We start from the raw sequence: 27,911 nt of genomic DNA, 5'->3' as shown, positions 1-27,911 counted from the left end.
ACACTAAGCCCCGCCCCTCACACTGAGCCCCGCCCCCTGACACTGAGCTCCTTGTTATCCCCTGAGGTTTGTCGTCCCGCCCACCAGACTTCTGGGCCCTCAAACGTGACCCCTCCTACAACTCCTCAAGCACCACCCTCTTCCACCACTTAACCCCGCCCCTTACATTAGCCCCGCCCCTCTAATCGCGGTGACTCCTCCTACAACTTCGGGGCCGTCTATAAATGACGTCACGCGATTTTGGCCGATTTTGACCCCCCCCCCTCGTCACACGGCGTCACACAAAGTCAGACCCCCCTCAAATATGACGTCACAAAGCTCTGACGCCCCCCCCCCCCCAAAAAAACATTTCTATTTTGAAAATAAAACATGCTTCAAGTCGCTTTAAACGATTGTCATTGTAGTGCGTATTTAATGTGGCGCTGCACTCTGATGTTGTAGGAGAAAACATTTATTAAAAAGGTGGCGTTGGAAAGCTGAAATATAGCATAACATTCAATTGAAAATATTCAACGTCTAACTAAAACTGCAGATGTTCAGAATGTTATATTGAAATTCTCTGAAAATTGTAAAATATTAAAAGTAATTTTAACTATTAAAAAAATACTTGAAACTTTGTAGTAGAACGAAGCGAAATGGAGAGTACAATTATAACAATCACATATTCATTCCAGGTGGTAGTACCCACATGTTCACCCACTCACAGCTGTGTGCTAATCTAACCCCGTGACATTTTTCTAATCCTGACCCACGAATTTAGCCCGGTAATTCTGGTTTTCAACTCCAGTGATGAAGACTTCACAACAGCGTTGTTCTTCACTGCGGGCGCCTGGCAGTACACAGAGAGTGCTGTCAAACCCAAATGATTTCAAATGTGTTGACGGCCCTCAACACTGATGTCTTATCGGCGAAAGTGGCCTTCCCCTCTGAAAATGAGTGATGAACGACCTGCCTTACACGTACAGCGGCTCCCACTGAAGTCCTCCCAATGCATCCGTAACTACCAGCAGGGCCACTTGCTAGCCACGGCGTACTGACCCCGTGGGATTAAGCCATGCCATGTTCATCTCGCGCTGAGGTTCAAATTGAGAGTGGACATGATCATCAATTGGGGAGGGCTTTCGCCGCCGCCACGACCCCCTTGTGGATGCCGACTGATTGCTGGGTGGCTGTGAGTAGAGGGGGGGGGAGGCAGACGGCGGTGTGGTGTGGCTTGTGTGGGATAATGTTTTGAACGGGGGGGGTGTGTAAGTTGGCAGCGTGGGAGAGAGAAGGGGGCTCTGGGTGCGCGCTAAATCTTTGGCAGGGAGAGGCTGGGTCACAACAGCGGTGGGTGGGGTGCGTGGCCAGGCCACTCGACTGGCTGCCTGCCGGGTGAGGAGCAGAGAGAGGGAGGATGAGAGAGAGAGGGAGGGGGAAGAGTACAGTGTGGTAGAATAATAATAACAAGCGACGTAGGCGGCTGTTCAGAGGTCGCCGACGCCTCTCAGCCGGAGCAAAGGTCCCTTCTCTGCACCGGAGACGTCGAAAATCCCGAACGAATCCCGACGGTACGGAGGGGGCACGCAGGCGGTGTATTCCGCAAGGGCTCAGTGCAGGTTCGTGGGCTGGAGGGGGTGGGGAGGTCTCTGACTACCCTCGCTGACAACTGCCCCGAGACCAGCAGGATCCAGGGACACGGCAACTTAGAGGCTCCACGTTCCTATAGCCAGTCAGGCGAAGGTTCTGCAACGGCATTCGTGGTTCACGGAATAAGGTGTGTGTACTGTATATATGACTCTGGCATTTAAGCCAGCACTGGCGGTGCATTCGAGGTGAAATCGTGACCTGGTGGTGGTGGTGGTGCAGGAGGAAGCCGTGTGATTTTTGCACCAGATGTTTTTTTTTTGCGCAAAGGTGCCACTTTCCAAAAGAGGAAACCACGCGTGTGATGCCACCTCGGGCGTCGCACAAAGGCGACATTCACACGCGCACTCGGCAGCTTTGCCCACAGGCATTTAAAAAAATTGATGCCAACATGTTTCTGGAATGTTTGCGCAATTTCACTTTTTACAAGCGTTAAACCATCATAGTTCAATCACGTGGGGGCCCTCTGCCAGTCGCCTGCTGGAGGAAGAAGGTCATGTCCTCACAGTGTCCCTCGTGAGACTTGTTCGACCATACACTTCATCGTGCGGGTTGGTGGAGAGGTGGAAGAGGAGGTGGCCGAGGTGAGGGTGGCCAGGACCGCGTCAGATACCACTCGCCACCGATGTTAAATTGTGGATGGGAATTGAACTCGCGTTTCTGGGTTCATCGTTCACGCTGCTAACCACTGCGCCACTCATCCCTGCCGCACTAATAGTAAACACGATAAGCAAAGTAATTTATTTTGTACATATTGTATAGGAATAATATGAACTTTCGATTTAAAGCTTTCGTGACTGCAGGGATTCATCTTCTTGGTTCTTTCGGTAAAGTCACGTGATAATTATTTTATTATGTTTTATTTTTATTATTTTGTATTACTTCCCTTCTACGTGACTTTACCGAAAGAACCAAGAAGATGAATAATATGAACGATTACGTATTCCCAGGGAATAAATAACTGCATTGTAATTCTAGATTTGAAGCTTTCGTGACTGCAAGGATTCATATTCTTAGGTTTTTTCGGTAAAATCACGTAGGTAAAAAATTAAAATGAATACAAGTAAAATTACTAAGTCACGTAGGTAAAAAATTCAAATTAATAAAAGTAATTTTACTTTAATTAATTTTATTTTTTTACGTAACGAAAAAACCTAACAACAAGTTCATTGTAGTTTTGTAAAGGGAATTCCTATTGAAGAGGCATCACCAGTTTCATAAAGCACCGCCACGGCTGTAATGCGAAGCAATGGAAGTTACGGAGGCCAACATCACTGAAAGTGTTTTCTGCAACAACAGCCACATGCACGGCAGTTTTGTGGTATAATCCTCCAGGGCTATACTCATCATCATGATTTCAGGCTTTGCTGAACAAAAGGCAGTCACTTGCATCATAATGTGGCTCTGATGGCACACTTGTCAAATAAATGGGTATTATAAAGCTTGTACGTATATGATAATACCAATTATTATAATGTCTAGCTGTATACAGCGTCGTTCATGCAAATTGCATCTCACAATCGCCAAGCAGCCGCAGACAAGCTGGAAGGAAGCCAGACGGTGAGTTGGCACCAATAATTTCCCGAGCTCTGGGTTCGAACCCAGTATCTTAGCGGGAACTGGAGGAACAGGAGGATTTATCCACAAATCTGGCTGTCGCCTGATGAAGCTAGTTGTAATTACTGGCGAAACGTCATACTCAGATTGTAAATGTTGTGGATTTACTCTCCGACACACCGGTGTGCTGTACTAGTAGCGAATTGGCCGTTCTGTTTACATGACAAACCTTAATAATTTGCTGTGTCAGGTGGTGGCGGGTTTAACGACACAGTTATATTTAGGTGATCTAACCCAAGACAAAACCTGTATTATGGATATTATTCGCGAAAGCCTACTACTACTACGTGTTAAACCGGGTTATCACGCCAAGTCAAGCTTACTTTGTTGAACCAGCTGAGAACTCAGGAGACCAAGGACGAGTCTCATTCGCAAGATTGACCTAAGGGGGTTCACCAAAATGACAAAATGAAAGCAAATCGGGTACAGAAATGAAGTAAACAGAAGTCAGAGCAAAGTAACCATGGCACATAAGAAATCGAAAATATTGCACAAATATAAGGGTTAAATAATGCATTCCCTGTAGCGTGAGTCGGCTTGGGCAGATTGCACACAAAAAAAACATTTAATTTTTACGAATAACGCTTATTTCAGCTGTGAGAATTCAAATGTGTTATTTTATTCACATGCCTGGAACGTCTCTGACAGGGCCTGTGAGGTAGCACATCCCCCCATGACTGTTTGTTCAGGCATCCACCTTTGAAATTTAACAAACGATGGACAAAGATTCCACACAAACGAGTTGTACCTCAGAGTCACATATAAACCTTGCAAGGGAAAACGACTTTGACCTATCCAGTGACCTGCTAATCTACCAGCTTAACCTAGTGACCGAGTCAGTGACCCGCTGACCTACCAGCTGACTTAAGGACTCATAGAGCAGCAATGACAGCGCCGACGTCACCGACCATACGGCCGGCCGAGTGGCCAGCTGACCCCGTGACCCGCTGACGTTTCGCTGGTGATGACAACCAGCTTCATCCGGCGATTATCCAGAATTGTGAAGAAGTCGTCCTGGATTTTTTTTTTAACTCGACTGCTGGGCCAGGGCCGTGAACACAGACAAACACTGCCCTGTGCTCGCGTGGGCAGGGAGTCCGCCAGGACTACCGCTTGCCGTCACGCACCATCGTAGCCAATGCGCAACCCCCGTTCGGCACTTCTCTCCCGCCAACCACGTGGCCCACACATCTTAAGAGCTGTCACTGCCCAGAGGCCGGGAGGTCGCAGGGTGGGTATGCCAAGTAACCACGTTCCATTCATTCGGAGAGTGAAAGGCATGGTTAAAGGACAATGTTTGTAAGTCATGCGCGTCATGACTCGTATTATATGCGGGGGTCTAAGGCAAGCGAGGCAGTCTGGACCAAGCACCAAGCCCTTTCTTCGCTGCTTCGACACAGTTTATTGCAACGTTTTATGGACCCAGCACACAGTTGGATTTAATAATGGCGTACGTGCAACTCTTACTTTCAGCAGAAATTCGTAATAATTCCCACTTGAACCGTAAGCTTCCCAGTGAAATCGCTTGCACTGAGCTAACAAATGTATCATAATTTTTTGGTGTGATTATTCATATTTGCTCATTCCTACTTTCTCGGACTTTTGGCCAACATCGCTTTCCATACATGCGCAGAGGCATTCTGCAGCATGGGAGCCACAGAGGCATTTCGCCTTCATTTAGACTCATCAGCATGCCATACCCAGCTTCTAACTGACAAGCATTATAAGAGTGAGAAGACCGATACAAACTCTAGGGCCTCTACAAGTTCATACCAACACGGAACATTTTACTGTCCTGTGCATTTCAAGAAAACCTGTAAATAATCGAGTTGAAAAGCCTGCTAGCTCAACCTCGGTTAGGGTTCAACACCGCCAATCATCTCTCAAACGTTGATAAAGTACCGATTTGTAGGATATCAACAATTTCTCCTCTCTGGAGGGACTGTCCCCACATTGGGAATGAGGAGCTATCACTGGTCCAAGATGTATTTGAACACAAGACAGCGAGACACGTATTTAAAATTATGGAATCGTGAGATACTGTAGCTCAGCAGGCACACCATTGGGCTCGTGATCTCAATTCGTGAGTTAACATCCAGATCAGGGTTACCGCTCTCTCCCAACACGCACGTGCCCTGTCCATCCGCTGCTGGATGAGGATCTTCCCAAGTCGTGTTGGGTCGTGGGAGTTGTTTCACCAAACTTCAGCCGGTCACTGCAGGCTGGTGAAAGCAGGGAGCGTAGTGCGATGCAACGTAGGATTTTGCTGCACCGCCCTCTGCTGTCTACCACACAGCCCCGCAGCAGCCTACAGCAACACTTGTCTCTGTGCACGGTGATCTCACATCCAGGAACTGTCCAGGCTCAGAAGCTTAGCTTCAGAAGCTTAGCTTCTGAGATCTGATGAGATCAAATGCATTTTGTGTGATTTGGTCACATGTCTATCCGCGGATTAATTTCGGCCGGGGTCTGTCCAGGTCAGCGACACGGAAAATATTTCCCCAATCCAACACACCACATCACCACATCCAGCACACCACATCCAGTATACTTCCTCACATGTCTATGGCTGCTGGTCGCGCCATATTCAAATATTCAGCGAGACAGAGGGCCCTGCCGTGGCTTATCCCCAACATTGTGAGTAAATTGATCACCACCTGATGGTCAGTCAGAGTGACTGCCCCGTGTCACTGAAAACCACCACCGGTACGCGAACGCGTCTCGACGTGCGCGGTGGCACTTGCGACCAGCGAATGAAGCCGTGAGCGAGTGAACGGATGGACGCACGAACGACTGCGACAGATGAAGTACGTGAGCACGCGGGGGGCAGCAGCTGGCAGCTCCTTCCGAGAGGCGCTGTTCTCGGGCTACGCGGTGGACGGGGGCCTCTTCGTGCCGGAGGAGATCCCGCGGGTGTCTGCCGACACGCTGCGGCAGTGGCGGGCCCTCTCCTACCCGCAGCTCGTGCAGAACATCTGCTCCCTCTACATCTCCCCAGACGAGATCCCTGTGCAGGAGCTGGGAGGTACCCACTCACCTCCCCCCCCCCACACTCTGCTTTGTATCTTCTCTAAGGGGCGTTCAGCACACGGGATGGAACAATTCGGCCCATTCCACTCTTTGATGAATTGTCACGATTCGTTTCTGTTGGCAACACTGAGCCATAGCTGGACATTCCATATTCCTATGACCGGGGCTAGTCTCTCTCCGTGTGACAACCGCTGCTGACTTCCCACACATTGATAAGAATGTCATTAACTCAAAAGGGATGGTAGAATGATTCTACCACCCCATCGGGAATTTAACTCACGACCATCCAATTATTAGTACCCCCACCACAATGCTACCCAGCCACATAAAACATGACTACTTTTTTTACATGTAAGGAAAGCATCTGCACGGTTCCTAAAATTAAATGTATTAAGTTAGACAAATGGGCCTCTGATCAATGTTTTCCTGCAGCATTTGTTAAAGCAAGTATAACGCCAGACAGGTTTCGATTTTTCTAAATCTCATCAGCAAGAGTGCGGCCTGTTAAACAAATGCTAAAGGGTAGTTCGACGTGATAAGCAAGATGCACTCGCAACTACCATGGGGCCATAAGCGTTTTTTTACGAAGGCAGAGTGAAGAGAGAAACGGTACCAAATGACAACGTCATTAACACATAGGCTTTCGCGACCAATATTCATAATAAAGGTATTTTGGGTTAGATCGCGTAAGTATAAATGTGTCGTTAACCCGTCACAGCCAATTAGTAAGGTTAGTCACGTCAATACAATGTGCCAATTAGTTACTACTGCAGCCCACCGGTGTGTTGGACAGTAAATCCACAACATTTACAATGTCAGTGCTCAAATAGTTTTGTTTACGTGACAAACCTTACCGGTTGGCTGTGTCGGGTGGTGGCGGGTTTAACGACACAACATTTATACTGACGCGATCTAACCCACAAAAACCCCCTTTATTACGGGTAACGTCGTCGCTTCGCAATGGACGCGACACCGTAGTCACCGCACTGCCGCCGTCGCTTCTCCTGTGGTGCCACGCAGCTCTGGTCGACCGGGCCCTCAGCCGGTTTGCCCACAGTGAGGTGGTGACCTTCAAGAGGCTCAGGGATGGCCTCAACGTCCTCGAGCTCTTCCACGGCCCCACCATGGCCTTCAAGGACCTGGCCATGTGCTGCCTGGCACAGTTCATCCTCTACTTCCTGCAGAAGGAAGACAGGCATGTCACCATTGTAGTGGGTGAGTGCCCGTGGGTTCAGTCGGGTCACTACAAGATGCCGCGTTGATTTTAACTTTTGTGTGTTTGTTTTAATTTAACGATTCGGCATCAAAGTGTGTTGGTCAGAAATGCCTCTGTACCTTGTGCTTTAATCTAACGGTAATTATATTAAAATATCTAAAGTGTCGAGAGGGCCATGTACGCCAGTAATCCAGCACACTGTGTCGGCGAGGGTTTGGTGGATCGTACAGAAAAATAAACTCCCTTCGCGTGGGCGTTGAGGTGTCACACCCTGGCTCGCCAGGAGAAGGCGGTACATCACAAATGCGGACTCTTCCTATGAACACGTAGGCGGGTTTAACGACACATTTATATATTTACGCGATCTATCCCAAAAAACCTCGTTTATGGATACAATAGAGTGATTCCCCCTTGCATGCGTGGGGTTTCTCCACATGCTCAGGTTTCCTCCAACGTGTCAACAACTCAATTATTGGCCGATAACACCTTAACATGTAGAGGATCGCAGAGCTTCGGCAAATGTTGGCATCGGTTCACTGCCCGGCTTGATGCCTTCCCTCCTGCGTGCGTGGTTCCTAGCCACGCTGTGAGTCGCTCGCTCTCTCTCTACGAGAGTGAGCGCTCACCGAGCGGCAGTCGAAAAACCTATTCCGATGATCGGTATCTTATAGTAAGCAGTGAAGAGCTGGTGGTAACAAGAGCTGCCGCGACTCGTGACGGTGGAGGTCACCGGTGTGTGGCAGTGCCGGATTAAGCTAGTGCGGGGCCTGTAGCATGATGTTATAAAGGGGCCCTAAATAAATAAAAAACATAAATATTAAAACACAAATTTTTTACTTGCAAAGTAAAGTAATTGTACGTTTTAAATTGCTATACGGCCAGATAATATGATAAATTGCTAACATTAAACACCCATTCGTTCATAAAAGTTGAAGGCAGTATAGTACTATAATTAAAAATAGAACAAGTGCAGAATCACTGAACTGGAATTGATAGCTTGAAAGCATTTAGCGCGGGGCCCTTGAAAGTGCGGGGCCCGTAGCTACTACATATGTAGCAACTTTTGCTAATACGATCATCCGGCACCGGTGTGTGGGTGCGCACGCTTCCCCCGGCTCACGGCAGGGACGTCGGGAGACACGGGCGGCTCGGCGATCGCGAGCTTGCGAGGGGCGGAGCGCGCCGACGTGGTGGTGCTACTGCCCGGCGGACGCTGCAGCCGCGTGCAGGAGCTGCACATGACCACGGCAATGGAGGAGAACGTGCACGTGTTCACAGGTGAGCCCCCCCCCCCCACCGTCGCCGACGTCCCCCTGACGTTCCCCGGCGACGCGAAACGCGCGTCCGCGGCGAACGCACGAGGACCGCCAATGTCGACGATAGCAACCACGGGGAGCGTCATCAGAATCGGAATAATTATTTGGACTGGAGAAGGAATCCGATGAGCTATGAAGCTCTTTTTCACAGATGTCCAGTAGGGGCGGGTAAGAACTAATAAACTACAAATGATATAAAAAAACATGATAGTAGTACAAGAAAGGTAAACATCAACCAAACACATACAAACACAACTCAGCCATCCTCACCACCGCCGCACCACCACTACCACCAACGTTTTGTTTTCCACGCTCTTTTCCCGATTAGATCTGCCTGTCGTTGATTAGAATTCATCACTTATACCTTCTTTCGACTTTATTCCGTATTCATCGTACGCTAAATGCATTCCTTTGACAAAATCTAAAGGATGTGTGAAGTCCTCTCTCTCTCTCTTATCTGAAGAGGTCGATAGACACGCGGGGCAGGAGCCACAAACACAAAAACTCGAGCACCCGAGGTCTTCAAGCGGACCCTAGGAGACCCGTCGCGACCCCTCTGCTGAGTGAGCGAAGGGGCCAGTGACGGAGCTCTTCCCGGCATCCCCGTGCCCGACCGTGCGAGGCCGTCCGTGTAAGTCGGCAAACCGACCTTGAGCGTCATCCGCCTCTCGCGGGGCTCCCTGGAGCCTCCCTCTCGCGGGGACCCTTCCGTCGGCAGCAGTGATGCGAGCAAGACGTTGCGGAAGGATTGCACAGAAGCAGAACATTTTAATCGAACAAAGAAGCTGAACTTGAATCGCGGAAATAACGAATGTAAGCGACCCACGGCCACGGTTGCCGTCGCTGTGACCGCCGTGATGACCACCCACGTGTGTCCCCCCCCCACTCTTCCCCCCCCCCCCCCCAGTGGAAGGCTCGTCGGACGATCTGGACGAACCCATCCGCAGGCTGTTCGCCGACTCCGAGTTCTCGTCGCGCCACGGCGTCATCAGCATCAACTCCATCAACTGGGGCCGCGTGCTGGTGCAGGTCGCTCACCACTTCTACGCGTACCTCCGCTGCACGGACGGCGGCGGCGGCGCCGAGGAGGAGGAGGAGATGCCCACCGTGGAGGTCGTGGTGCCCACGGGGGCGGCGGGCAACGCCGCTGGTGAGTCGAGGGGGGCACGCGGGGGAAGAATCATAATATTTATTTACGCTGGAGGAATCCGATGAGCTATGAAGCTCTTTTTCACGGATGTCCAGTCGGGGCGGGTAAGAACGTTACAACAACAAACAGTACGAACACAACAAGGATGGGTGGGTGGGTAGGTGGCACCGCATGCACCATCGCTAACCATCCAACTGTTTTAACAAAGTAAATAAATTCTGGCCAAACAATAGGGTGAATGCCTCTCCATGCCATGCCGGTTGGTTATGGGGGTTTCGTGAGCACTCTTCGTGCAGGGTGCTGAAGCGGTGGGAGGGCAAGGGCTGGCTCTGATATCACTCGCCACGAATGTCAGAGCCGTGGCCAGGAAATCGAACTCGGGTCGCCGAGTTCACACCGCAGCGCAATAACGGCCGCGGCGACCACCTTCCACCACTGCTAATTAATTAACGATTGATTTTCCACGAGAGCATTGCTGTTTGGCACAACATTTCCTGTCCTGGCAACGAGCCGTGTCGCTAGTCGCTCGTGAACAAGGGCACGGAGGGAGGGTTGCGGGATTTGCGCAAAAAAAGTGGCGGAGCATTGGGCTGAGACTCCAGCAGAACCCTGTCGCCCGGCGTCGCAGCCGGATGCGTCGCCAGGCGGATGGGGCTGCCGATCCGGCTGCTGTGCGCCGTCAACCAGAACGACGTCGTCCACCGCGCCCTGCAGAGCGGGGACTTCAGCGTGGACGGCGCCGTGAAGCCCTCGCTGGCCTCCGCCATCGACATCCAGGTCGCGTCCCTCGCGTGCCGTCGCCTGTCTGTGCACAAACCACAGCCGGCTAGCGGCAGCGTAGCTTCAACTGAAACTAAACTAAACAACTATTTTTGTTTTTTAACCAGGTAAGGCCCACTGAGCTATGTGGCTCTTCTTTCAAAAGCGGCCTGGCCATCACAAATGATAGCTCGACGAAGTGGCTTATCGCGTGGAAATTTATAGCAGTGAAACACTCTAAACGGATAATGATTCTGAATGTGGGGGGAAAAACGGGAGGACCCGGAGAAAAATCCACGCGACCACGGGGAGAGAGACACGCAAACTCCAAATATACAGCAGCAGGCGTCAGGGTCGGGATCGAACCCACGTCCATCCTATATACCAGGCGAGGTAGTTAACATCTCCTAGCCACCGTGCACAACCACACCCAGCTAGTCACAGCATAGTTGTCGGTGCACAAACACAAACCCTCGTTGTCAAACCGCTGCCGAATGAGGGCCTCCCCACGCCGTGTGGTTCGGGGAGAATTATTTGACTTCACGCTGATCAATGCAGGTTGGTGAAGGTGGGCAGCATACACCTGGGAGCACAGACGTCCTCTGGTCTAACACCTTTTGGCGTCCTCTGGTCTAACATCGTTTGAGACTAGGCTCGAAAGAAAGCTGTCTCTGGTGTGGACTAATCAGTTTCAAAGACAATGCAAATATTATCAGTGTGTTTTTTGTTTGCATTCTGACCACAAGTATTGTGGTTATTGCAGACATGAGTCCTTGTAAAAGGTTTCAGTTCGGTGTTTTAACATTTTAACACCCGTTTTGCTGCCAGATAAAAGGGAAAACATATTCTGATATTTTGGTCCTGGCAAAGGAGGTGCCATGACCGCGTGTGTGTGTTAGACCCTCGTGTGTGTGTTAGACCCTCGTGTGTGTGTGTTAGACCCTCGTGTGTGTGTGACCCACGTGCACACTGCAGGTGCCCTACAACATGGAGCGCGTGTTCCACCTGTGCTCTGACGCCGACACTGCCCTGGTCCGAGACATCATGAGCCGCTTCTATGAATCTGGCCGTGCCAGCCTCCCCGCGACCCTGCAGAGCAAGGTGTGTACACACACACACCTCTACAGAGCAAGGTGCACACACACACACAAACCTCTACAGAGCAAGGTACACACACACACCTCTACAGAGCAAGGTGTACACACACACACCTCTACAGAGCAAGGTGTGCACACACACACCTCTACAGAGCAAGGTGTGTGCACACACACACACGCCTCTACAGAGTAAGGTGTACACACACACACCCTGGTCCGAGACATCATGAGCCGCTTCTATGAATCTGGCCGTGCCAGCCTCCCCGCGACCCTGCAGAGCAAGGTGTGTACACACACACACCTCTACAGAGCAAGGTGCACACACACACACACACCTCTACAGAGCAAGGTACACACACACACCTCTACAAAGCAAGGTGTACACACACACCTCTACAGAGCAAGGTGTACACACACACACCTCTACAGAACAAGGTGTACACACACACACCTCTACAGAGCAAGGTGTGTGCACACACACACACGCCTCTACAAAGCAAGGTGTACACACACACACACCTCTAGAGCAAGGTGTGTACACACACACACCTCTACAGAGCAAGGTGCACACACACACACACCTCTACAGAGCAAGGTGTGTGCACACACACACACCTCTACAGAGCAAGGTGCACACACACACACACCTCTACAGAGCAAGGTGCACACACACACACCTCTACAAATCAAGGTGTACACACACACACCTCTACAGAGCAAGGTGTGTGCACACACACACATCTCTACTGAGAAAGGTGTGTGCACACACACACACCTCTACAGAGCAAGGTGTACACACACACACACACACGCCTCAGCTGCACGAAAATTCAAAACCTCTTCCTAACCCTGACCTAAACCAACCGAGCCAACCAACACCGAGCACTAATCCAACATCTGCACTAATCCAACATCTGCACGAATCCAACACCTACCACTAATCCAACGCATGCTAATTCTGGAAAGTCGCCCTATGAAGCTCGTTGTTGTTGTAATCACCAGCGAAACGTCGTTCTCAACTTGTAAATGTTGTGGGTTTACTCTCCAACACACCGATGTGCTGAAGTCGTAACTAAATGGCACGTTTTGTTTACGTGACAAACCTTCCTAATTGGCTGTGTCGGGTGGTGGTGGGTTCACGACACATTTCTATTTACGCTATCTAACCGCCCAAAAAAACCCCTTTGCCATGAATAACATTTGGTCACGACAACTGACTGACGAACCCCTGACCCTACCCTCCACCTCCGATCCGACTTGTCTTGGCTAACACGGCCCTCCCCGTGCGCGTGGCACGGGGCCCACGGGCAGGTGCGGGAGGCGCTCTCCTCGAGTGCCTTGAGCGACGCCGACATCTCGGGCGCCATGCGGCGGTGCTGGCAGGAGAACGCCTACCTGCTGTGCCCCCATTCCGCCGTGGCGGTCGCCTTCCACTACAGCCGGCCGACGCCCCCCGGGTGAGAGCGAGCGTCGTCGTCGTCCCCCCCCCCCGGGGGCCCTTTCCAATGCGAACGGCTCTTTCTCAAAAAACAAGTCGACTTCGTATTTACGCTTCACGTTTTTTTGTTGCGTGACATTTTTGGCAGCGCCGTGGCTGCCGTCCTGTTGTGTGTGCAGGTTTGAACTTCTCTCGCACCGTACGTAGGCAACCGCGCCAGTCGGAGGAGGTGCGGGATTAGAATCGCATGGGAATGATTCGAGTCGTGAGAATCGCACTGTGCTCGTATTAGAGCCACACTGTCGTTGAGCCACCACCACCCACTGTGATTCTAACCTCCAAGACCTATTATTTTGGTAACATTTACCTTTGCCTCTTCTTGGTTCTTTCGGTAAAGTCACGTAGAAGGGAAATAATAAAATAATAAAAAGAAAACTGAATTATTTTAGTATGTTTTCTTTTTATTATTTTATTATTTCCCTTCTACGTGACTTTACCGAAAGAACCAAGAAGATGAATCCCTGCAGTCACGAAAGCTTTAATTCGAAATTTGCCTTGCCTGTTTGGTATTTGGCACAATCCACCGCAGTCGAGCGTAACGTGTTATTTAGTTTGTGTAATGGCAACATGATAGTGGTGATCATAAGTCAGTATCTCTGTCCGAGTCCATTGGTGAACCTCAGCCACTGGTGGCAATGCCACATTCCCATGGCAAGAGCCAGTCTGTCCTAAAAACCAACAACTGCTGACATTTCACTAAGTGTTATCGAGTTTATCGACCTCAAGAGTAATGATGGGCTGAGCCGATCCACATTTGAGACACGGAATCTAACCTAATGGTTCATGATAATGGTGATGTGAGACTAAAAACGGGCCAATTAGCACACATTAGTATTTGTGTGTGTACACACACACTCATTAGTGTACACACACAATAGTGTGGCGGTTGCTACGAACCTGACGACCCAAGATAATTTCTGCATATGACCCACATCGCTGACGGAATATCTGAACCGGTTCTACGCCTCCCCGAGGTTAATCTCCTCTAAATTCGCACGTGCAGGGCTCACAAGTGTCGTCATCACACCTACCCCTCTATTTAAGGAACGAAACAGGAGGATTTCTCCACAGATCTGGCTGCCGCCTGAGTAAGCTAGTTGTAATTACTGGCGAAACGTCGGACTCAGATTGTATAATGTTGTCGATTTGCTCTCCAACACACCGGTTAGTGCTGTACCAGTAACGAATTGGCCACGCATTGTTTACGTGACAAACCTTACTAGTTGGCCGTGTCGGGTGGTGGCGGGGTTAACGACACAACATTTATATTTACGCGATCGAACCCAAAAGAAAGCCCCCTTTATTATGGACGGGGGAAATATTTGTCTGTGTACGTGGGCCGCAGCGTGCACAGGGTCTGCCTTGCGACGGCCTCGCCCGCCAAGTTCCAGGAGGTGGTTGAGCGCGTCGGCCTTCGCCAGCCGGAGCACCCCGAGGTCGCAGCGCTGCGCGACCTGCCCCAGCGCAGCGTCCCCATGCGCCGCGGCGACGACTGGGACGCGCTGCTCCGCGACGCAGTGGCACGCATCTCGCGCCGGCGCGCAGCGCCCGCCCCCTAAGCGCAACGTCGACGTTCGCACCACCGCCCCGCGCGCAAGCTCCGATTAGCATGGGTGGCTACGTACGGCGCCAAAGAAGTTTCGGCATGCACACGTACACGGCGGTTAGATCCGCCCGTTAAATTCTCGGACGATTGTTGGCGACTGAACAGGCAATTGCGGTGCGAAATGTCGCCGTGTGTGAATGTTGAAATAATTTCTTGTTCTGCGGTCATATTCACCTGATTTGTACAACATTCAGTAGTTTGTTGATTGAAGTGAAGAATCAATCTTGCTGTGGAAACTTGTGAAAATTATTCCTGGAAAAAGCCACACATATGAGCATGTATAGTTGAAACTGCTTTTAACGGTTTACAAATTACTGTAGTGCCTCCCACTTAAAAGGGCTTTAAAGGCATCTAATGCCTCAACTGCACCATGAAAGGTGCATGGATTGACAACACTTGACCTCAAATTTGCCTATAGCACAAAATCATGCACGGCTATGTACATCAAACCTGTCACGGTTGGTAACCAGATGGGTTCGGGTGCTAACGTCTGTACCACAAAGCACTTGGCCCCGCACTGCTGAAATCCTGAATCCAAATCACGGGATATCAAGTGGTGAGTTGATGGTCACAGCCTGGTTGCTGATAATTGCACATATACATTTTAGTTTTCAATTCAGCCCAGCTTCCTAAACGGCAATAACGGAGTTGTTCGCTTGCATCTGGGTAATAGAGATCCATTGAGAATACAAAAGAATCGTGTTTTATAAATGTCAACATTCTCTGTGATCCAGAGTGAACTCATTTGCCACGTTGCTCGAATGCAATTGTGCACGTGGGGTGATGCTGGTGATATAAAAGAGCAACCATATGAAATGTACACGAAACACATTTATTAACAACAACACATTGGCCACATCATAAACTTAGTTGTAAAAAAATACACGTATATAAATTTGACACAAAGAGATTGGCTGCCACGACACACATAAACATTGTAGAATTAAGACGATGCAGATTTTGTGAGAAAAGACAGGTCCGTCTACCAATGGTGAACAACACACCCTTTTACACGAGGTGATTGTGCTTAGGTTACATGAGCAGTGAGTGACCATGGTTTAATTTGTATTGCGGATTCAACTTTGATATAAGTTAGGGTACAACAATAGTATTTATTTAAATAGAGCATGGATGGGCATACCTTAAGCCTAAGCCCAAGAGACTTGGAGGAGCGAGGAGACCAACACGAGCCCGTGATAAAACAGCTTGTTTACCTTAAGCAAACATGTTAACATTGATGCTGTGGTGCTGTGATTATGGTGAGCGATTCACAGTCGAAAGGTTGCAAGTTCAAATCCAGACCAGGAATCAAGTTTGGCTTATCATCCCTACATGGTTGATAGAACGCGTACCACACTATAGGCATCTCAACAGACACGGACTAAGAATAACGGTGGTCATCAGCAGCCACTCCTCACATTAGGGTCCGGCTCAGTGTTTAAAGTTGATGGATGTGGACTGCAGGCGATGCACGTTGGCAAGGAGGGCTTAAACTGTTTACCGACCGCTCCAGTCGAGTTCACGGTCATTGCATCCTTTTATTCCAACTGCAGTAATGATCACGCGCTTGTGTTTTAACACAATCCATTATTCCTCTGTAGATGATGGGCTGTGGGGAGGTTGACGTAAGAATGTGGAATATCACCATGGGTTCAAAGTTGAACATGGAGAGGACTACTGCCCCATGCTTGTCTGAGCATGGAGACAATTGATTTAACTTGAAATTAAAATAACAAAAACACCATCGAAATCATGTGCACAAAAGGCAACCATGTTTGTGGTATAAATAATATTTCCTTTAGCCGAGTAAAAGTGCATAATTTGTTGCATAAAGGTTTGGAAATGTTTTAAGCATTCAACTTTGAGAGACATTATATTGTGTGAAGAGAGACTTCGATTACTGCAATTCCATGGTCTGCTCTATTTGTATGTTACTATCACAATCATCAGGTTTGAGTTTATAAAAATGATCTCATTACTATGTTTAATTGTGGTTACAATTAGGATTGTATTCTTGCACTGCACACAGCTACACACCACAATATGTAAGGACACAGCAGAGTAAAAAGTGTAAAAAAATGTTGATAGTCTCAGTCCTATAGAAATGAAAACAAACACGACCTACAATATGTCAACAACTGCCCTCATGAGAAGCATAGGTGTATGTTGTTAGGCGTATCATTTATCATATTATTATACCAATGGCAGGTCTTTTGGTCTTATTGATCATTTTACAAAACAAGAAGCATGCCATTTCGCAGGTCTCAGGAACTGTGAAATTGCAGTGCGTATGTATATTGTACCCTCCTTGACTCAAGACAGCCATGGCTTCATGGTTGGTGAAATGAGTATCACTTTATTTGAAGGCAATAGTAGTTGAGATGTGAAGAGACAGGCTTCGGCCATAGGAATGTAGAATTTCCACCGCTGACTCGGCATCATAAATGTGGATGAGTGGCGTCCACAATCGTTCGGTACAGTCAGGCACTTTTAATTTCGACATGGCTATGCAACTGCTGTCAGAAGTGAAATGCAGTGTCTTCCTTTGAGATTACGGCTTTGCTTTTAGAGCTTCCCCAATCTCCCCCGAAGCTTGCAAGCCTCCATACGTTGTTTGCCTTGAACCGTGCTCCTCCACAGGCGCTGGAGTCACTCCCACGCTGTGCTTCGACCCAGCAATTTGTTGGTTACTCTCTGCAACACACAAACGCAGGGACACGAGCTCTCAAAAGCACTGCTTGGACATGTCGAGTGCACGTTCATGGAGGTGGAAGGAAAAGGATGGATAGGGGTGGAACAGCCAGCCAGGGAATAAGATCTTGCAGACATGGTAAGCTCAAAATCAAGTAAGAAAAAACAAGTTTGGCTTTGATTAGAATGTAAAGCAAAATGAAATCTTCGACTGCAAAAAGACTTGTCTCCCTATTCAAACAAGAATTTTGGGTAGAGCTCATCTCTGTTGCTGCCTACCCCTTTGGCAGTACTACACATTCGACATTCCCGTGACAGGGGCATGTCTCTCCCTGGGACAAACACTACCGGGCCAGATGGTGCTGAGGTTGGGGACCTCAATTTGCGATTGGGTCGCACGTTCACAAGTCGGTTGTGCAGTCGGCTCGGTCCATCATCCATCGAGGAGAAATGCAACGAGTACCCCCCCTTCGTGGGAAGTCAAAAGTGGTTATCTCGGGAATATTCTGGTCCTCGCCACAGGAATGTGGAACCTCCACCACTGGCGCAGAACCCCCAATGGCGATGAACAATGCAAAACGCTTGTGCGAGCATGGGGGCACAGACCTCACAGTTGCGTATCATTCAATACAAATCAAAACACTCACACGGAGTGTGTCCGTACACACTGTATATGCACTCCGATCCCTTGAATGCAAAGATGCCCCCCATGTGCAGAGGGGGTTGGTTGGGAAGCGTCTCACCCTTTGGAAGTTGTCGGCCTTGAGGCGGTTCGACTGGTACTCGGCAAGCTTCTTCTCCACCTCTCGTCGCCTCCTGATCTCGGGTAGTTTCTCGTACAGCCTGTGTGCGCGTACGCATGCGTATGCACGCACACGTACATGCACATGTGTAAATGCAAAGACAAAGATCCCCCGTACGGGCTTAACAGACTATTCGGGCGAGTGTTCCCCGCACCTCCGATTAGCACGGTTGGCTACGTACGGTGCGTAAGAAGTTAAACGTATATACATGCAAGTGCTGTTAGAGAGCACCTCTGAAGGCCGGCACAGCATGCGAGGGGTTGGGTGGCGAATGCCACACCCGGCCTGTCGCCTTCGTCTCCCGAGTGATGATGTTTACACATTGCACGAGGTACTCATATTAGGCTGAGTCGACCTAGGGGAGGCCCACGACTGGTTCAGATAAATGTCACTGGTGTTGGCCGTGAGCGGGAATTGAACTCGGGTCGCCAGGTTCGTAGTGCAGTGAGCTAAATGCTGCACTACCGCTCCCCATACGTGCAAACAAGTACACACATGCACACAATCTGACACTCAGGCTTGCTTACATACATGCACACAAACAAGATCCCACGTATAACATACACACATCACTCACACGTCCGTACGCACACTCATCCATCACTTAGCGTTGTCGACATAGGGGCAGGGCTATGAGTCACGTGTTTTAAAGCTGCCACAAGGGGGTGGGGTGTGGTCAGTACATTGCAGACTCATGGGAGACGGTGGTGCAGCTTGGGGGGACCTTCATTAAGCATTTGACAGATCGTGGCCGATAATGGTGACATACTAGAAACATTACACCGTATATAATCATCGTGGTTGATGATGTTGATTCAAAACAAGCAAACTCTGGACCTCATCAGCAGTCAGGCTTGCTTGAAACAATCCTGGTGAACTGAAAATCTCACAGGACCCACGTTGCCACAATGACCAGTAATGGAACCTCCAACATCAGCATCCCAGTGTAATGCAGTGAACACTGTTACCATGATCCAAACTAAACACACACACATATAGACAAGATGCACTTTTAGATATAAAATAAAGACCTGTCAGCAAAGAGACGCCATGGCTTGGCACTTACGATTTTGAACGCACAAATGCCTCCTTCTTGGGAACCACTCTCTTCCTTGCCAAAAAGAGATTATCTGCAGGGATGAACATGCCCATAGGTTCACACACAATAACAAATGCCAATAACAAAAAGGAAAACCTATCTTCAAAATCTGCAAAAGATGCATGTGTAGTGACATAAGAAGGGAGGGGCTGCTGGGGGCTCTGGGACCCTGGGCGGGCCAGGCGCTTAAGCCTCTTGGCGCCAGGCGTTGGGTTCCCAGGCGGGCCAGGCGCTTAAGCCTCTTGGCGCCAGGTGTTGGGTTCCCAGGCGGGTCAGACGCTTAAGCCTCTTGGCGCCAGGCGCTGGGTTCCCAGGCGGGTCAGACGCTTAAGCCTCTTGGCGCCAGGCGTTGGGTTCCCAGGCGGGCCAGGCGCTTAAGCCTCTTGGCGCCAGGCGTTGGGTTCCCAGGCGGGTCAGACGCTTAAGCCTCTTGGCGCCAGGCGTTGGGTTCGCGGGTGGCCCAGGCGCTTAAGCCGCTTGGCGCCACCAACGGGGGGGGCTGTGTGTGCTCTGTGGGATATCTGGGGGCGCACACGGCCCCACCCCTCGTTGGGGACTAGGCATAAAAGGGGAGCTCCCTGGACGATCAGGGCCAGTCGTAGCTCAAGACCCAAGACCAGCCATCTGAGGACCCTGGGACGCTGTGAGAGCCAGTGGTGGGACTCTGGAACTCCCGACTCTACGACCTTGTGAGGGCGAGTTCCAGAGCGTAGCCAGAGTAGTGTATCTAGGCTGTGTACCTGGGAGTTGTTACAGAGTATCAGGACTGTTGGACTGTTGGAGTGCTGTTGGATTGTAATAAAGAAGTTACCTCTACAAGTGTCTCCGGAACCTGTTACACATGTAGTTCCATCGTGCCAGCTGATGTACATTAGTGTTCAGCGGCAACCGTTCGGTTAGAGTAAACACATTGCAATGACTGATATGTCAGCTGTAGATTCACTGGAAAAAAAGTCCAAAATACCGGTGGCCAAGTTGCTTACAATGTTCAAACCAGAAAGATAAGCCAGGTTCAATTAGTGCGTGATGATGGTCTCAGCCTGGTAACAACTTATTGCCTATAAATAATGATGTCAAGTATTTTTTTCATGAAACCCAGATTAGCTCTGAGGACTTAAATGTATCACTTTTAGACATCGACTCTATACAGACAACGGAGCAGCATTCGAGGGCTGAACAGCAGAGGTCTATCCAAGCAATCCCAGGAGCTGTTCCATGGTATCACCTTCGAGAGACATTCCCTGCCACATGGTGTGATGCTGCTGCGTCTTTCTACTGACTGCAGGAGTTCAGTTAGCTCAGAATGTGCCACTAACACTGTACTTACTGCACTTGGCAAAGGCAAGGCCTCTCATCCCTGGCAACGATGAAGCTGTAAGAGAGGCAGCAGTGAGGGTGGGTGCAGCAGCGCACGGTACCGAAGATGGGGTGGGTTCGGGCAGAGCTCGACTGCCCCTGGCCGTGCCGTCGCCGACGTCCCCGCGTCCCCCAGCCGAACAGGCGCTCCCTCTCCTCCTGCCACACGCCCTGCACGCGACGCTCCTCCGCCATGAACTGCAGACGCTTGATGCGCTCGCGAGAGCGGTACACAAACGCCGGCCGGTTCATGTGGAGGGCCTCCTGTGGGTGGCCACACACAAGACATTCATCAACACTGGTAATAATTCGCTCAGAGGGTGAATTGTTGTCTACCGGTGCTGTGAGTCTAGAGTAACATCTCAAAACACAACCTCGATGGTGCCAAGGGAGTTCACCTGCAGGGTGAGGCGCTCAAGGGAACGCAGCGTCCCTCCTGCCAGCTCCTCCTCCAGGTCGTGCTGCTGCATCTCGCGGAGTGGAGGCCGGGACCTCAACGCACCGCCGACACCAACGGCGGTGCCACCGCCACTCTGCTCTGGGCCGTCCCAGCCAGGGCCATGCCATGCGCTGCTCCTCTCGTATTGGTCGCGTGCGTGCCCGGACACGTTCTCCTTCGCCCCTTGTCGAGAGACATCCGAGTCCTGGTCCACACGTCTGTCCAGCGGCACGAACCAGCTCACGGGCTCTGCGACATAAAACAGAAGAACGGGCCCCTATACAGCAACCGGTGTAGTGCTCTTGTGATGCAATGTGACGAATTCCGAGTGCAGTGTGGCTTTGACACAATGCAACCGGATGTTTCAATGCCTAGTAGAGAAGTACCATGACACGAGAACATTTTATGTATCCGTGAAGCATCTGTCACAATGTTACTGCGATATAACAGAACTTCACGCCACTGTCTGTCTATTGTCTATAAAGCACTAAGCGCAGTGCTGCTGCAACACAACACACGATTCTATTAAATGCCCATTGTGGTGGTGCTTGGTGTTCCACCATGTCTAACAAGTGGTGCCTTGTTATTGTATTTGGGGAATATGTGATTTGATCAGGTTGGTACTACCTAGGACTTAAAACTTAAAGACACAGATTGTATTGGCATTTTCCCCAAGTGTATTATAACTGGGTTTATTGGCACCATGCCATGCGAAGAATAAATGTCCAAGAGTGCATCACCCAGCGTATTGAGATAGGTCTCTTAAAAGTGAGATCACAGATCTACTTCCAAGAAAATTGCTTCTTAGCCATGCTAGAAGCAATATACCTTCTCACATCTCCGATTATATGCGGAATTAAGTGAAAGACAAATTTGATATTTAATTGCACCGTCAATTGTCAATTCACTACACTTGAGAAGCTCAGGGTTTGCCTGGATTCAAACCCCGGATCTCAGCATTGCTGGTTCAGTGGTCTGACACAGAGCAAGTCCTCTGGGCAACTGGGCCACTTCTCTAGGATGAGAAATTCACGAAGCGATGTGGCAACGACACCATAAATCAGCACTCAATTACACAAATGGAGTGTGGAATAGACGGTGGAGAGGAGCGATCGTCTCACTGCGGATCGGGCGCTGGCGTCTGCGGGGGGCGCGGCTCTGCTTGTCGTGCCGGTTCTGCTGCGCCGCCGGCACCGTGGCAGCGCCGTCTTTGTCGCTCGCTCGCACGGGGGAACCGCGTCTGGGCTCCCTGGGGGGGGGGGCTGCGGTAGCAGCGGCGGCAACCAGAGCCGGGGATGGGAAGGTGACGCCCACGTCCCGCGTGCGCCCCTTCGCTCCGGGCACCAGCTCCAAGTCTCCTGCACACGAGTGTGTGCGTAGGGGACAGCAGAAAGGCGACAGCACCATATGAGTTCTGTTCCTCAGCATCATTAGCGGCAGCCATTTAGATCCACCGCTGGATGAAGCTCTCCTGAAGTTGTTGCCATCCCTCGTAGCCCTAAATTGTAGCAAATTAATCTCGCTTCTTTGGTGCACGAGCTGATCTCATCGCCCCGTGTCCACGCTGGTAGTCCTCTCAGGCCAGTTCCCTGCTTTGACTGTCATTCTATCACTGGTCTCGTCCATCTGCGTTCATTGTTTTAAGGACATGTTATTGACGAATGTGTTGAGTTACTGTTTCTTGACAAACAGGTTTAATTAAAGGTGGCGGTCTGGATTCGATTGAACGCTTTCAGTGGTGCCAGCTCAGCACTCAGTCCTCTGAGCCACCTCTCCCAGTTTTCTGAACAGACAATATAGTGGCTATAATTTGTGTTTGTTCTCTGAACCACGTGTTCCTCTTTCTGTCTCTCAGTCATTCCCAGCATGCATCTCTCCATTTTTGTGTACTCTCCACCTCTTAAACCATAGTCTTTGTAAATGTTTTTCATCCATGTCACAGGCAGGTAATACTGATCTTCTTTAGGACAACTTTCCATTATGAAAGAAAAATCACTACAAGCATTATTTTGATCTGTTCCATGAGCATAATTAGGACACTATAAACACATTGCATTTGGATAGCGTACATTCGGACTCGTGCTAACTGATGTCTACAAGTGCCGTATCCAATATGATACAATGTGTTAAATCTGTTGGCACTTATGTGGTTTATTTGGTGGATAAGAAGACTTTAAAGTTACATTCCAGCACAACGTTGTCATTATTTTGACGACACTGCGATGTCACTTCCAAAACACGTTCCTTCGGAGTGAGCAGGTAGGAACTTGGTTGGACAGCGCATTCGTGCACGGCAGACAGACAAATAATCCCTGGTGGGCAGTGTGGAACCTGTTGTTCCTACCTGTGTACAAGATAACTTGACTTGAGGTAGCCAGGCAGACAGCCAGGTAGCCAGCCCCCTTAACTATCGGCCCCTCCCCCTTGCTTAAGCACCTCCCCTTACCCCCCCCCTCCCTTAGGCCCCTCCCCTGGCCACCCCCCCCATATCCTCAGGCCCCTCCCCTGACCCCCCTTCCCTTAGGCCCCTCCCCTGACCACCCCCCATATCCTTAGGCCCCTCCCCTGACCCCCCCTCCCTTAGGCCCCTCCTCTGATCCCCCCCTCAGGCCCCTGTCCTGACTCCCCCCTTCATTAGGCCCCTCCCCTGACCCTCCTCCCTTAGGCACCTCCCCTCTCCGTACCCAGCAGTAGGTCTCCACCAATCAAAGAGCTGTTTGTAAGGTCTCCACCAATCAAAGAGCTGTGTGTATTATATATTTATTTATGCACGACAGACAGACAGTCAGACAGACAGCTAAATAATCCCTGGTGGGCAATGTAGAACATTGTTCCTCCCTGTATATTTTAATATGTCAGTGCAGTGACGTACTAGACTGTGCCACAGCAGTATACTTGACCACAACAGTCAAGTCTGTTTTCTCTCCAGAATGAAGCTCTATCTTCACGTTGGACTGTCCAGGGCGCACGCCATGTGTACGTATCAACAGGATTATTTATTATTTCTTTGGCCGCGTGTTGCTTTCGGGACACACACCTGCCTGTACCCCCTTGCTGCGCTGTCTGCCGCGGCTCTTGGCTGGAGGTGGCGGTGCAGCATGGCTGCTCTCCAAGGGGCTGTCTGTGGCAGCGCCGGATGATGACAGTGCGTGCGCCTGAACACCAGACACGCAGGGAGCCATGCAAGACAAAATGTAAAAGGCCCGTTACGCTCGAGGGCTTCGTTTCAGGAGAGTGGGAATCAGGGCTCCAGCAGCGTTACATAAAGAGAGACACCCATTGCTCTATAAGATTTAAAGATGCAAAATTTACACAATTCAAATAAGCTCTATTCATGGTCAAAAAATAGCTAAAAGTAACCATTTTTTATTTTCACAATAGGACGAAGCATATGATAATTCATTCTACCCCCATGCCATCCGATGATTTGTCACGATTCTTGAGTCGTGACTCAATCCAAGAAACGATTGGTCTCAATTGTATTATTTCGTCTCGGTTGCACATTTACGTTGAAAACCTCGGCTTAGGTTGCCACAGGGCACGTTTACTGCTCATTAACAGTGGAATAAATATTTCCACCGGAGTGAATTGGTGGAGGCCTCTTGTCAGCTACAAACATCGCTCCAAGTGCAACATCCAGATTCAGGATCTGTATTTATCCTGGAGGAGGAATCCGACGACCTACGAAGCTTTTTTTCGTAGATGTCCATAGGTCTGCCTGAAGGCCGACCCGTCCACTCAAGATGTCTGCAATAGTTCCCCAGTGAAACAGTAATGACTGCCAAGTAGGCCTGCGAGCCAGCACAGCTACCCCCTCATGGAACCGCATTGACTTCTTGTTCAATCGCCTGTTAGCAGCCTCTGGCAGGGGCTATTTGCTTCCTTCCTACACAGCTGGCTGACCAGGTGAAAGTCTGAGCTGCAACTGTGGCTGCATCCACCGGGGGTGCATGCAAGTCAGATTTCTCTACCTCTCCCCTTGACGGTGTATATTTTTGTTGCAACAAAGTTGGACATTTAAGCTTGCAGGGAAAGGTAGAAATTTTACCTGCTGTATATTGACATCTAAATATAGGGAGCAGTGTTTAATTAAAGCAAACTATTTAGAAACGTGTAATACATTAATACACATCAAGACACAATAAAATTCTCCCAATCCTTGCATCAAAGCATGCAACGTACAAATAATTATTTGTAATTTATACATGGTATATGCTAATGTATATGTAGGCCATCGTAATGAACGAGAAAGAACAATAGAAGATTTGAGGGAGACAATATCAATGAAACTGGACAAACAAAACAATAATGGAATCGTGAATCGAACGGTGAACACAAATGACAATAGAATCGCCGGGGTAGCAATTGCATCGATCCCTACAAACATGCCGATGCTGCTACACTGCAAGTGAAGGCTAAAGAACGAGGCCCCAACACGGCCTACAGGCTCCAAGTTACCCTTGAGCCACGCTCTGCCGCGCCGCTCCGCCGACCCCGCGTCGCCACCTCCACGACCGTCCCTGGTCCCTCTCTCTGTCGGTGCACGGCATCATGCAGGGACCGCAGTGCTGGCGACGACAGACGCACCCTCCCGGGCCCGAACGCCCGCACCAGCCGCGCCGTGTCGATGGTTGACGCGGTCTCCGCCACGCTGCTCGCATCGTCGTGGCGCCCGTCCGGGTCTGTGGAGATGGAGGATGCGGCCAGCGAGGATGCCGGCGGCGTCATCCGGCCGCCACCACCGCGGCTATCGCCGCTCCAAGTGTCTTCCAAATCTAAAGACCTCTGGCGACGGTCACCAGTTTCGTCCAACCTGATCGAGCGTTGAGTGGAGGAGACCGTATCCATACCAGCCCACATTCCCCCCGTCGGCGTCAACCGGGAACCTTCGCCAACCGATTGCGAGCGCCGGAGATGACGCGCCAGTTCCTCAAGTTTTCGTAGCAGCGCTCCCTCGTCGGCGCCGTCGAGGGCGCGCAGCTGTTCCTGCCGAATGGTGAACCTGCCCCAGAGCTCGTCCAGGCTCGGCTCGGTCGTCCCTCTCGTGCCTCCGCTTGCACCGGGCGAGGTGGATTCGACGCCCGTCGACCGGTGCTGACGGCGCTGCGCGTGCGGTTCTGTGACCTTGCCCGAGCTCTCCTGCCAGCCCCGCTGGTCAGCCCGTCCCGTGCGCTCGTAGGCGACGGGACTGACGGTGGGTGCCGCGGACCGAGATCTCTCCCTGCCACTCCACGCCGACCCGGCATCAGGGGTCAAGCCAGAGTCCACCCACGCGCTACGCGCACGCTGCGCCCCGTCAAGGTGGTGTATGGCGATGGGCGGGCCCCGCTCAGCCGAGCCGACGAACGTCCAACCATTCAACTCGGGCTGGTAGCGGATATTGTGCGGTGCAGTGGTCCGGCTCACAGAACCTCCCTGGGCTGGGGGTTGCCAGGAAACGTGGGAAGGACCGGCTGAGGTGGAACTCGGGACTCCGGCAACCTGCCTCAGCTCCATGTGCCTGTCCCGGCTGCCCAGCACCCCCGCTGGAAACGTGGGCGGCAGCGCGTTGTTTGATCCTGTAATGACAAGTCAAGTCACAAGCAAGCGCGGATATACCAAAACATATGCACAAACACAGAGAAATGCCTCAAATCTCTGAGTCAGCGATAAAAATTTAAGATGGTATAACCACAGAATGCCCACTTACTACTTCTCAACAAGTTGCACTCATTGTATTGGCCCCAGTGGTAAATATCAGCTTGGTCTGGTCTACCTCCCAACAGGATTTTAAATTACAATGTTTCGATTGCGAGTGTTCCCCGTTGATGAAGACGAGGTCCGTGGGTGCTCACAGTCCTACCGGGGTGCGAGCTCTCTGCCGTGCTGTGCGAGCTGCATGGTGAACTCTTCCCAGTGTTGCCAACAACAGCCGGGATGTAGAAAAGCTCCGAGCTTCCGGCTGGCCGGTACGGGCACACCAGCGGCTGGTCTGCAGGACAACATGTGGTTGTAAGCATGAACACACGCAAAGAGCACCTCCGATTAACGCTGTTGGCTACGTACGGTGCGGAAGAAGTTCAACATACATCCATACATGCAGCTAAAAAAACACATTTGTCACCGAATGGTGGCGACATCTCCAAATGCTTGCGCCAGGTAACGTGGCGCCTCGTGGCCACAAAGAATAAGCAGGCTCATCAGCATTATGGTTTAAAAGACAGATTGCTTAGCCTAAAGGAATGATCATGTTGGTATACGCTATGAGCGAGAAAAACATGAGGGGTCGGTATGACTGGCATTACTCCTGGCTACCTATGTCTCAGAAGTGTAGATGTTAACACGTTCCATCAGGTAATCCTGTAAGACTGAATTGATGTAAGGAGAGCATAGTATAGTTTAATAAACTACCTGCCATTGATCTGTTGTACCCAGAAATCGAACCCAGGTCGTAAAAATGATCATGTTGTAAACTAACCACTACGCAAACCCATACATCTATTGATGGCTTGACCAGGGTTTGAACTCCACATTCCTATGGTGGGGGCCAGAAAGGAACAGGTATGAGTTTGGCACTTTAACTACGGTGCCACCCAGGTTTATAAACATAACACAAACTCTTAGGCGAA

The 27,911-nt window shown here is 50.3% G+C and overlaps 2 protein-coding genes across 8 annotated transcripts in view; one reads left to right on the top strand and one right to left on the bottom strand.

Annotated features, from left to right (window-relative positions):
* Window positions 1-1,397: 1,397 nt before the first annotated feature.
* On the top strand, window positions 1,398-16,893 carry THNSL2 (threonine synthase like 2). Of its 2 annotated transcripts, XM_078599606.1 has the most exons (9): window positions 1,404-1,756; window positions 6,046-6,268; window positions 7,294-7,488; window positions 8,615-8,767; window positions 9,713-9,955; window positions 10,584-10,732; window positions 11,690-11,815; window positions 13,123-13,268; window positions 14,655-16,893. In XM_078599606.1, exons 2-9 carry the CDS (start codon window positions 6,046-6,048, stop codon window positions 14,866-14,868), a joined length of 1,449 nt encoding a protein of 482 aa, XP_078455732.1. In that variant the 5' UTR covers window positions 1,404-1,756; the 3' UTR covers window positions 14,869-16,893. The 2 variants fall into 2 exon arrangements, with proteins under 2 accessions (XP_078455730.1, XP_078455732.1); XM_078599604.1 differs by lacking the exons at window positions 13,123-13,268; window positions 14,655-16,893 and having other exon boundaries at window positions 1,398-1,550; window positions 11,690-12,042.
* LOC144721724 (uncharacterized) overlaps window positions 15,734-27,911 on the bottom strand; it is a 26,576-nt gene continuing 14,398 nt past the window's right edge. For all 6 annotated transcript variants that reach the window (XM_078599596.1, XM_078599594.1, XM_078599600.1 and 3 more), the window contains 9 exons: window positions 27,146-27,274; window positions 25,762-26,861; window positions 24,341-24,458; window positions 22,425-22,661; window positions 21,263-21,552; window positions 20,927-21,128; window positions 19,476-19,539; window positions 18,350-18,449; window positions 15,734-17,609 (listed from right to left, as the gene is read on the bottom strand). In XM_078599596.1, coding sequence (XP_078455722.1) covers window positions 17,565-17,609; window positions 18,350-18,449; window positions 19,476-19,539; window positions 20,927-21,128; window positions 21,263-21,552; window positions 22,425-22,661; window positions 24,341-24,458; window positions 25,762-26,861; window positions 27,146-27,274 — 2,285 coding nt within the window. In that variant the 3' untranslated portion in view covers window positions 15,734-17,564. The remainder of the gene's footprint in view (window positions 17,610-18,349; window positions 18,450-19,475; window positions 19,540-20,926; window positions 21,129-21,262; window positions 21,553-22,424; window positions 22,662-24,340; window positions 24,459-25,761; window positions 26,862-27,145; window positions 27,275-27,911) is intronic.

This window comes from Lampetra planeri, chromosome 12 (assembly GCF_965212315.1).
Source record: "Lampetra planeri chromosome 12, kcLamPlan1.2.h2, whole genome shotgun sequence".
Taxonomy (NCBI): domain Eukaryota; kingdom Metazoa; phylum Chordata; class Hyperoartia; order Petromyzontiformes; family Petromyzontidae; genus Lampetra; species Lampetra planeri.
Note: the sequence above shows the minus strand (reverse complement) of the source record. Positions and strands in the feature narration are given on the sequence as shown.

Bases quoted from the DNA above. Each gene is read 5' to 3' on its own strand.
- THNSL2 (XM_078599606.1), top strand. From the start codon at position 6,046: ATGAAGTACGTGAGCACGCGGGGGGCAGCAGCTGGCAGCTCCTTCCGA. The intron at 11,816-13,122 runs GTGTGTACACAC...GCCCACGGGCAG, and splicing joins CCGCGACCCTGCAGAGCAAG to GTGCGGGAGGCGCTCTCCTC. The intron at 13,269-14,654 runs GTGAGAGCGAGC...CGTGGGCCGCAG, and splicing joins AGCCGGCCGACGCCCCCCGG to CGTGCACAGGGTCTGCCTTG.